This window comes from Rhododendron vialii, chromosome 6a (genome assembly GCF_030253575.1).
Source record: "Rhododendron vialii isolate Sample 1 chromosome 6a, ASM3025357v1".
Taxonomy (NCBI): Eukaryota; Viridiplantae; Streptophyta; class Magnoliopsida; order Ericales; family Ericaceae; genus Rhododendron; species Rhododendron vialii.
Genome location: NC_080562.1, coordinates 9,171,331 through 9,182,953, shown reverse-complemented (window position 1 = coordinate 9,182,953; position 11,623 = coordinate 9,171,331). Strand labels below are relative to the sequence as shown.

Genomic DNA, 11,623 nt, shown 5'->3' with positions numbered 1-11,623 from the left:
TTATAATATTTTTTATAATTTTAAAAACTTTGTATTATAGAATTAATCGAAATTTATCAAACAAAATTCATATTACGTATTTTTCAAAATCTATACTAAAATACTTAAACAAAAGACATAAAAAAAAAAACTAACAAAATAATGGACAATAAAAATGTTTCAGCAACTCCGTAAAAAGTCAGTTCATTGAAGTGCAGTGGGTGGTGAAGTTTCACACGTGTTGAAACTGCACTCCATGCGGCACTATCATTAAAGTTTTCCCGGGTTCAATTATTAGAGTGACCGACCATACTCCATTGAAAACTACTATAGAAGCATATGAATAAGGTTTGTCTGCAAATTGCATTTCGACCGTACAGGTGCGGTTTTGTCGGATAATGTTTCTAACAGTTGAGATCTAAAAACAATTTTTTCGAGAAAAAATTTAACTCCGGAAAAGTTTTTTAAAATTTGCATTATTGAATAGAAAAATGAACTACTGTGATTGGACTGCAGTCCAACCGCAGCTCCACCACCAATAAAAACTTGTCCTAAACTACTTTCCCTAGCTACGACTGTCGTGTTGTGGATTACTGCTCCTTATGAGTTATGGCCCTCGTTGATGACAACATATATTTGTCACGAAACTTTATTATACTATATATATATATATATATACTAGTAATTGTTGTTGTGTCCACATGCTCAGGCTGGCGCTCAATACGAAGTGGTGGCGTGTACATTACTCATTAGCTGCTGCTTTTCCTGATCTGGCATGATTCCGATATTCTCAATAGAAAATTTGATTAGTTTACTACTCAAAGTTTCTTTCTTTTTTAAAAAAGAGTTTCCTATTGTACAGGTGGGCTCGAAAGAAGACTGGTCGAAAATGATGTGGGTTTTTACATTGATTGCTGGACGGTGTTTTAATTTGGAATATGACGGAGCATTTCTGCATTTTATTAGTTCTTTTGTACTGAAATATTTGTTTGGTCCGTAAAATAATGTCTTAAAAATAACATAATTTTTTCGGAAAAAAATTTAAAACTTTTTTTACAAATTAAAAGAACTCATTGATATCTAATGAGTTGTTGCAAAAAAATTTGAATTTTTCTTGCAAGAATTGTAATATTTTTAATACTATATTTTACGGATCGGACAAATATTTTGGGACGAGTGGAATAGTATAGTATAATACGTGAGGAACGGAAAGGGGAAACCCAAAGAGATTGACATGCATGCTAGTCTTGGTCGGTTCTTATCTGAAGTTGCAGGTTTGATTTATTTTGTTAATAACTATTGCCGTAACCTCACCCTCATACGCATTATGCAAGTTTGTAAAAAATCTATGGGAGAAATTATAGGTATTAGGCTGTGTTCCAGAAAGGAATTAAGAACTTATTTTTTGTTGAATAAGAAGGGTTGTTCCGAAAAATAAGAAGGGTGGTAATTATTTTGTTAGAATTTATATAGGTACCAATGGGCGCCGGGAGGGAAATCGTACCGGCGGCCGCGCTGGGCCGTCTCCGGCCACCGGACGGCCGATCCGAGCTGTCCAAAAATTCTAAAAAAAAAAACCGAGGGAGCTTGCGCGAGAATCAATGGCATCCGAAGTGTGTATGGTGCTTGATCCGAGCACCCCTTTTCCGTGTATATATCTCGATTTTTTTTTATAGAATTTTTGGATGGCTCGGATCGGCCGTCCGGTGGCCGGAGACGGCCCAGCGCGGCCACCGGTACGATTTCCCTCCCGGCGCCCATTATCATAGCAACAGTCTTATTTTTTGTATAAGGCAACTTCAAGTTCAAAAATTATGTGTTTACGCAAATAATTTTCCTACCACTATGGATCTTGTTTGATAGATCTCATTGAGATCTTTAATACGGTACAAAAAAATTGAATTTTTTTTTCATTTATATTATTTTTGAGTTTGAAAATGTGAAATGAACTTTTTAAGAAGGATTTTGTGAAATGCCTCTTTTTATTTTTGAATTAGAAGTGGCAAAATAAATACTTATTTTTTAAGAAGATTTCCGGAACGGAGCCTTAGTCCGATAGGTTTATTTACCTTTTTGGTCCCTAAAGTATTAGCGAGTGGCCAATTTCGTCCTCAATCTAAACATTTGTCCAATTTCGTTCCCAACATTTAAAATGTGTGTCAATTTAGTCCTCACCCCTAACTCCGTCCCTCTTGTCCGTTAAAATGGAGGGCATTACTGGTATTTCATCCCTTGCTATCCCCCCTCTCTCTGTCTCTCACTATTGCCAACCCACACAACATACAAAATTTACAAACCCCACTTTTTAGGTTCCAAAATCAAAATCAAAATCAAAATCGACAAACACTCCATCCACGAACACCAATTCACCTCCACCCGCCGCGACCGTTTCTTCCGCCTCCAAGCAACTCCAATTTTTTTTATAGAGTTGGGCAAGATTTCAGCAAACGGGGCCCCGACTCTCTCTAGATATAAAAAAGATTCTTGGGCTAGAATATCCAAGGCACACACCGATCAGCCAAACCACACCACTGCTACTGCTGCTTCACCAGTGCCCTGCACCTCCAAAAACTATTGCTCCTCCGCTGCCCCGCCGCCCACATGCATCCGTCGTCCTTCAGCCGCTGCAAATGGAACCCACCAACACCGCTACCCACCCCAACCGCTGTCCTTCCAGAACCCTCCTCCCATGACCCAAAACTAGGCCCAAAGCCTCCTACCTCATTGCCGCCTAAAACCACCCCTACGCCTCCTTAGACCGAAAAACCCTCACATCCACTGCCCCTCAGCCATCAAAACACCACAACCCCTCCGCCATCTCCAATAGCACCTCAGATCCACCCACCATCGCCGCCGTCCAAATGGCCACCCATCAGAACCCCAAACAGCCCCTACGCCACCCAAAATAGCCCCTACGTCGCCTTCAAACGGAACCCCAACTCCACCCTTCAAAGCGCCACAGATACACCCACCTTCGCCGCCGTCAAGATCTCCTCCACCCCAAACAGCCCCTACGCCACCCAAAAAAAACTTTTTTGCTGATAAAAAAAAAAAAAAAACAAAGGCACAAGAGAGAGCTGGGGAGTGGGGGCAGAGGAAGGTTGAAGAAATTCACCGTTTGGGGCGACTTCACCAATGGCGTGGATGTGCATTTTTTTCCTGGGCTCACTCTCTGTGGACTTTTGCTATGTGTGCTGAATAATGAGAGAGAGAGAAAGGGCGTTTGAGATTTGGTGGTGGAGTGGGCGTGGGAGAGGGAGGTGGAGGTGGAGGTGGTAGCGGCAGTGGTGGAGATGGTGGTAGACTGGTAGTAGCTGGTAAGAACTAGGGATAGGGTTAGATTTGGGTAGCCATTTCGATACTTGTAGGTGAATTTCCGGAAACACCCCTCATTCTAACGGCCTAAATGGACGACATCTAGACTGGGGACTAAATTGACACATTTTAAATGTTGGGGATGAAATTGGCCACTCGCCAATATTTTGAAGACCAAAAAAGTAAATAAGCCAGTTCAAGATGAGCGGAAGCTAACTTGGGATAACTTGGGACACCTTGCAGTAAAAAAAGAAAGAAAGATAAAAAGGACAAGTTAGAATTTGCAACCGACCACGACACCGTAATTGGCCTTTTCCCTGAATTGGGTAGAAAGGGATTGTCAAATCTTTAAAACCGGTTATGCTACTGAGCCGTCAATAAGGCCCGAAAAACACAAATTTTCACGCACTTTTCAAGGCATTTTAATACATAAAAAATAGGTTTATTTGCAAGGACACCCCTTCAACTATCACCGTTTGTCAACTTCACCCCCTTAACTATAAAACTCAACAGCTTCACCCCCTCAACTATTAAAACTCAACAACTTCACCCCCTTTGTCAAAATTCCGTTAAAAAATTGGACGGAGACGAGTGAAAGGACCATTATACCCTTCTTATGTTAAAAATGGGTTTCGTACTGATGAGGTTCATTACCTCTTCGACCCACTCCTCTCTCTCACTCTCACTCCTTCTCTCTCTCACTCCTCTCCTCAGTCGAGAACCAACCAGCATGAGAACTCGAGAACCAGCAGCATGAGAGAACCCACATGAATCCTTTCGTTTGAGAGAACCCGCGGTTTGTGAACAACATCAGTCATCTCTCGGTTATCTGCTTTAAAAACCCTGAAGTGTGGACGACGAACAAAGTCCGTTTCTGCGATGTCCACCATGTAAGTCGCATTTTGAACCCTAAACCTTTGATCCTCGAAGTGGTTAAATGTTTTATGTGTTATTTCTCAGAAATTTTGGGTTTTGAACTGAAACCCTAATTTTTTGAATTAAAATTTAGGGTTTCTGTATATATTTGTTAATTTTCAGTACGATTTGGAACCCTAAACCTTTGATTGAAGTTGTTAAATGGTTTACGTGGTTTTTGTCAAAAATTTTGGGTTTTGAACCGAAACCCTAAATTTTGGAATTAAAAATTGGGGATTTTGTATAAATTTGCTATTTTTCTGTACGATTTTGAGACCTCCTTTCTTCAGAGTTGTTAAATGGTTTACGTGGTTTTTCTCAAAAATTTTGGGTTCTGAACCGAAACCCTAAATTTCCGAATTAAAAATTGGGGATTCTGTGTGTATTTGTAATTTTTCAGTACGATTTTGAAACCTTAACCTTTCTTCGGAGTTGTTAAATGGTTTACGTGGTTTTTCTCAAAAATTTTGGGTTTTGAACCGAAACCCTAAATTTCTGAATTAAAAATTGGGGATTCTGTGTGTATTTGTTCTTTTTCAGTACGATTCTGTATATATACTGTACATTGTGAACCCTAAATCAAGGAACTAATCCTGGCATAAACATAGAGTTCCTAGACTCAAAACTCACCCAAAAGAAAACAGAAAAAAACCCACCAACAGTCCAACAGTCCCAAAACAATCTCTGATAAAAAAACCTTCGTATGAATCCTCTATGAAGCAGTAGTGGCTAAGTTTTGATGAGAAGCCTTCACCCTCCTCCAAGAGCTAAGGCATGAACGAATGTCCTCTAAGATTGACTAATTTTTGTAAACTGGAGGAGGAATCCCTGCAGAGATTTTGAAACACCCTACCATTCCTTTCCCTCCACAGCCAATACATAGTTGCAACTAGGGATAACTTGAAAATAGTGTGAACCATGGAACTGGCACCTCTGTGTTGCCTGGTCCAGCTCAACAGTCCAGAAAACTCTATAGGACCAGTAGTCAGACCAACAATATAGAAGACCTGACTTGCTGAGCATAAGGACAAGAAAAAAAGAGATGAGAAATCCCTTAAACTGGGACTTTTGCACACTTTTACTAAGCCAAGAAAATTGTGAGATTCTGTATAACTTTGTGAATCTTTTGAACATAAGTTTAGTGCTTCCTTCTTGTATTTTTGGATATGGTTATGCTCTTTTGGATATTGTTCTGCCCTCATTTTATACCTTGTTTTTGAGTGACACAATTGCATTATTAGCTGCTTATGTATAGTAATTTTGTTTGAATGAATCCTAAATTAGGTGGTCCTATTGATAATCTAACTTATTTGTTGCAGAGAAAACAATCTTGACTTCAGGTGTACTTTGGAAATTCATGTTGGTGGTAATCTTGTGAGGGGGGCCCAGGTTGAATACTTGGGTGGGTTTGTTGCACAAAGTAAGGTAGATCCAGACTTCTTCTCATTTTATGACTTCATGTCTGTAATTAAGGAGACAGGATATTCACAAGCAGATAACATTTGTGTGTTTTATAGACTTCCCAACACTGACATGAACAATGGCTTAGTTGCATTGACTTCTCATGATGAAATGCTTAACATGTTTGCAACACATTCTCCTGGCATGAAGTATTTCTCTATTGATATGTATGTTGACTGTCCTAATGTGGTTGATTCAGAGGATGAGGAGGTGATAGGTAGAGACACAAACACTGTAGACCAAGGTTGCTTAACCGAGTTGGGATCTGACTTACAAGTAGAGGAAGGACAGGGAGGTGTTGACTTAGGAGTAGAGGAAGGACATGAAATTGTTGACTTGGATGTTGAAGGTGTAGTCCAAGGTGTGGATGCAAATGAAACTGATCATATGGAGTTCCAAATGGATGATGATAGCTCATACATTGAGTGGATGCCTTATGATGATAGCTCAACTTCCACTGGGTCTTTTAGTGGGGTAGAAGAGTCTTCTGATGAGGAGGAAAAGGACAACATTCCCTTGGTAGGTTTAGGTAAAAACTTGGGTCAAAACATAGGTGATGAAGAAGAGGACCTTAGTTCTGATAGTGATGATAACAATTTAGTTGATGATGTGATTGATGAGGATGGGAAACCTATTTTTCCAGAGTTCAAAGAGCATTATATGAACAAGCCTGAATTAATAGAAGGGATGAAGTTCCCTAATGTGCAAGTGTTTAGGAAACTATTGAGAGAATATCATATAAAGGAGGGGTATATGTTTACATTTTTAAAGAATGAGTCTAAGAGGGTCACTGTGAAGTGTACACATGATTGTGGCTTTAGACTTCATGCCTCTCCCATGTACGAAGAGAGATCCTTTCAAATAAAAAAGATAAATCAACAACATTCATGTACTAGGAAGTACACTAATAATAATGCAACTTCGTCTTGGCTTTCTGAAAAGTACTTGGCCAAAGTTAGTGATGCCCCAGAGACTAAGGTCAGTTCAATGAAGAAAACAGTTAGGAGGGAATGGTTGTTAAATGTTTCTGAGAACAAGATCTATAGGGCAAAGAGAAAGGCCCTTGAACTGATTCAAGGAGATCATAGAGTTCAGTATGTGAGGTTGTGGGACTACTGTGAAATGGTAAGAATACAGAATCCACATAGTACTGCTAAGTTGAAGGTGGATAGGCCCTTGCCAGATGAAGGACCAGTGTTTAAAAGGATATTCATAAGCTATGCTGCCCAACTGAGGGGATTTTTAGCAGGTTGTAGGCCGATAATTGGGTTAGATGCTTGTTTTTTGAAAGGGCCATTTGGTGGTCAGTTGATGCATGCAACTGCGAAAGATGCCAACAATCAGATGTTTCCTTTGGCATTTGCTGTTGTGGAGGCTGAAACAAAAGAGAGTTGGACTTGGTTCTCGGAAAGTCTGATGGACATGATAGGCAATCCAGAGGAAAGGGGTTGGTGCTTCATATCCGACAGGCAGAAGGTATACCTACCTGTTTTTTTGTATTTAATCACTGTTGTTGTTTACTTCATTAACTGTTGCCTATATTTAACTATAACTTTTTGTTTCCTTTAGGGATTGACACAAACATTTGCACAGTTGTACCCTAATGTGGAACATAGATACTGCATTAGGCACATGTACTCTAATTTCAGTAAAGTGTACAAGGGTAAGGAGTGGAAAGACCTCATGTGAGGGGCTGCATCAGTGTACACAATTCATGAATTTCAGAAAGCTATGGAGGCCATTAAATCAATTGATGAGAATGCATATGAGTATTTAATGAGTGAACAACCCTCAACATGGGCTAGGTGCATGTATGGAACAAAGTCTAAATGCAATAGAATGGACAATAACACAAGTGAAGCATTCAATAGAGCAATAAAAGATGCAAGGGACCAACCAATTTTGACCATGGCTGAAAGTATTAGAAGGTACCTAATGACAAGGTTGCAAACAAGAAATCAATTGTTCTAAGGCTGGAAGGGTAATGTATGTCCAAGAATTAAAAGAAGGGTTGAGAAAGCATGCAAGTTAATGGGGGAGTGTGAGGTGATTTACAGTGGTGGCAAAATATTTGAAGTACTTACTGTACTTAGGACCCATGTTGTGGACATAGGAGAGAGAACATGCACTTGTAGGAAATGGGATGTCAGTGGGATACCATGTTCACATGGAATGCCTGCAATTATACAAGATAAAAGTGACCCATTGGACTTTGTTGATGAGTGCTTTCACATAAGTACATTTGCAAAGATATACAACTTCATCATCAAACCAATTCCTGACCAAACAATGTCGGTTCCTACAGAGTTTGATCCTATAAGTCCTCCCCCTTTAAGAAAGAAGAGTGGTAAACCCAAGAAGAATAGGAGGAAAGGGCATGATGAACCAAAGAAACCCAATGGAGGTGTTAGGAAGTATTACACAACTCTCAAGTGTAGCATATGCAAGCAGCCAGGACATAATGCCAGAACATGCTCTCAAAAGGCTAACAGTACTACTGTTGACCAAGTAAGGAAAATTCAGTTTTTTTTCCATTGTCCTTTATTGTTTTTTAAGGCATATTTGACATGTTACTTGTACAGGACTGTCAAATGGCAATGGAAACAACAATTGTTGGAGGACATGAAATTGAAGTGGCAGAGGAAACAATAGCCAATAGTGGGAGAGGTAGTGGTAGAGGAGGGAAAGGAAGAGGAGGGAAGACTGGCAGAGGAGGAAGAGGAGGTAAGAGTGGTGGAGGGAAGATTAGGAGAGGAAGTGGTGCAATGGTGGTTGGAGGCACAGGAAGAGGTGGTGATCCGGCATCAAAGTATGACACTATTGCCCCAAGAGGTAGAGGAAGAGGAAGAGGTAGAACCACTGCTCCACCTCTTCCTGGAATTGTGATTAGAGAAACAAATCCTAACACTAGGGTGGATATTGGTACAAACAAAGGTGTAAACCGTGGGAAGGGAAAACAGCCCATAGTTTGTAGAGGCAAAACACCAATAACAAGGTTTGGAGGTGCCCTAAGGGTGGGATTGCCAGCACCACAGTTAATACACTAACCTCATGCCCATACTTTACAATTTAGTCCATACAATAAGCTAAGTTATGTATGGTGTCAATGTAGGGATGGAGAAGATCCACAAGGATGGGGAATGCCATTTTTTGGACTCAACCAGAAACTTCATCTGCAGCATCATGTGGCAGTGGTGGTGGAAGTGGCAGTACCACAATGCCAAGCACTCAACCATCAAGTTCAACCCCAAGTACCCAGAAATCAGCCACTTGAATCTGCTTTAGGAAATGGATTAGGATAAGTCTTTTGGAAACAATGTGTAATGTTTACACAGAGTTAGAACAATGTGTAATCCATTAACTAGTACTTTCATATTTCTTTTGTGGGTTGGAACTACTGAATGAAATGTAACCTTTTGAATTGAACTGCTTCTATTGTTCAACTGCTGCTGCTGTAACCTTTTCATGCTTGAATTCAACTGCTGTTGTTGTTCTGTTAGTCCAGCTGCTATTGTTGTGTTGGTACATACAAAATGTGTTATGGTATTGCTATTGCTGTCCAGTTTTATGGTGGTCTGTTATGGATCTTGTTGTTGCTGTCATGGGATACCTGTTATGACTGTTATGGCTACTTGTTCTGTTGTTTTTATGTTGTTATAGTAGCCCTGTTATGCTGTTGTTCTGCTGGTAGTGAAGGACTGGATTGCTCTATTATGGACTGGCTGTCTATTCTAGCGCTGTTATGCTCTGTTATACTATGAATGGACTGTTGTTCTGCTGATTGAAGGTACTGATTACAGCTCCGTTCTGCTTTGGTTATGTTTTATTGCAATGCTTCTAGTACTTGTGTTAGTTTTGTAATTGGTTTAAGTAATGAAAAAGGGGAGCAGCAGCTTCTGAGAGTGACCTGCCCCATTCGGTCAGATCTAGAGAGACCAGCCCATTTTTTTTGTTGCCCTCAATAGAATATATAGTTGTATTTTTAAAGCTCTGTTCTTGTAATTGGAGAAGTAGCTTTTCTATTCCAGTATCTTTAGTGGGCTTTTGCTTCCCCTGTATGCCTCTATTAATCTTATTCTTTTAATTGGAGAAGTACCCGAGTAATAGAGATGGAAGATTAACTTTTATCTTATTCTTTCAACTTGCTTTACTTGCATATATGTATACCATCATTTTCTGAGACATGGTAGTTTGTTAAAACTTTAGATTATCTAGTTTAGATGACCCCATGGTTCAAGATGGAATCACTTCTATTATGATTTTGTAAGTCCTCCATTTTGGCTATTCTACGCATTACTTAATGGAGACCGGTGGTTTAAGAGGCACAACCCGCATAAGGAAGGATGCATTCAGATGTTTTCAGAATCTTGAAACTCGATCCTTTTTTCTGTTAATAACTTTATACTCAACTGAAGATTTGGGCAAATAAACGTAAGAGGAGGCCGTTTTGAACTGTTGAGTCCTAAAGTAAATGTATTTTGATGCTGGAGATTTCTACTTTCATTCCTTACCTTATTGTGGTTAATTTCCATGTCACCTCCTGATAGATTAATTGTGTGCCTTCACAACAGCAGAAAAAGCACTACCGTTTTTGAGTTGTACTACATGTGCTTTAGTGTACTATTTCTGGTGAAAAAAAGAAACATCGCAAAGAAATGATTGCTTTGAAGCGGCGTGAGAGAATGATTGGCCGTGGTGTTGATCTTGAGCAGATCAGTTCGGTAAGAAGTAATCAAGTTTCTGATTGGAAGATAATTTCAGAACTTGTTAGCTTGCTAATGTTTCTAATAAAACCATGAATAAGTGATTGTTCTAGTATGGTTGTTTCAACATTTTTATGGAAAGTCAGTCTGTTGTTGACTAATAAGGATGCATGAAAATATACAGTTAATGCCAGATTTTGCATTATCAAAGTCGGTGTGGTTTATAACCATGCTTTTGTGATTACGTATTACACTATCACATAGGAGGGAGTAGCAAATCACAATTCAAAAACCAGTTTATAATAGCAAATGGAATCATATATGAACATCTGCATTAAAAAGCCATGAGATACAATGGTAGAAAATGCAGGCTTTTCATTCATAGTTACGGCAAATACAAATATTTTTTCTGAGGGGTATTATGGTTCACACTTGACATTAGCACACCAATCACACACACAATGACTACCACTATTATGATGTTCCTAAAATAACTTGGTCCTATCTCTCTAGTCTTCATTGCTCCAATCTGTGCATTTAAGGTTTCAATAGTAGTTCTAAGGTTGACATTCATTTCAGTCAAGTCTGCCAATTTGACGACCAGTGCATCATTTTCTTCTTCCACCATTTGTCTTCCTCTTTCCAACCTCTCAGTTCTCATTTTCAACTCTTCAATTTGTTTCTCAAGTTCTTCCTTTTTCGCTTGCATGATCTTGGCATATTCCAATCCTCTAGGGCACGTTTCAGGATCTATCCAGACAAAGAAATTGCATCCGTTTTCCTTCTGAAATTACAACATAAACATATTGCATTATCTAATTTTTTTTAAAATGTACTAACAGTTACATAATTTGGTGTACTCCAAATTTCAATAAATTACCTTGTAGTTGATACACCCAAGGAATCTTCTTCCCGGATTTTTCACAGTTAGTGATGTTTGCATCACAACCCTCCGACCACATCTGCATCTTTCGTCTCCATCGTACTGAGATAAGTTTGTGGTGTAGTTACTAGAGCTGCTCATGCTGAATTTGGGTTTGAATGGGTTTTGGAATCAGTGGGTTTTTTAGGTTTGTGGTTTTCAGAGTTTGGTTTGAAATCTGGATTTAAATGGGTTCCAATATGGAGTTATGGGGACATAGGGAGGGCAGGAGAGTGGAACATGGGAGGGCAAGAGAGTGGGGGAGAGATATATATGACTGAGATGAGAGAAATTTCAGAAATCTGACTTTTAGAGAGAAAGACGGTGG

The 11,623-nt window shown here is 39.4% G+C and overlaps 1 protein-coding gene across 1 annotated transcript; it reads right to left on the bottom strand.

The window, feature by feature from the left end:
- Positions 1–10,741: 10,741 nt before the first annotated feature.
- LOC131330230 (uncharacterized) lies at positions 10,742–11,346 on the bottom strand. The gene is made up of 2 exons (XM_058363735.1): positions 11,254–11,346; positions 10,742–11,157 (listed from the first exon to the last, which is right to left on the bottom strand). Exons 1-2 carry the CDS (start codon positions 11,314–11,316, stop codon positions 10,759–10,761), a joined length of 462 nt encoding a protein of 153 aa, XP_058219718.1. The 5' UTR covers positions 11,317–11,346; the 3' UTR covers positions 10,742–10,758.
- Positions 11,347–11,623: the final 277 nt, after the last annotated feature.

What these genes read in the sequence shown, in the direction of transcription:
- LOC131330230 (XM_058363735.1), bottom strand. Translation starts at nt 11,316, where the DNA reads ATGCAAACATCACTAACTGTGAAAAATCCGGGAAGAAGATTCCTTGGG. An exon ending in TTGGGTGTATCAACTACAAG is followed by an intron (nt 11,158 to 11,253) that starts GTAATTTATTGA and finishes TTGTAATTTCAG; the next exon opens with AAGGAAAACGGATGCAATTT.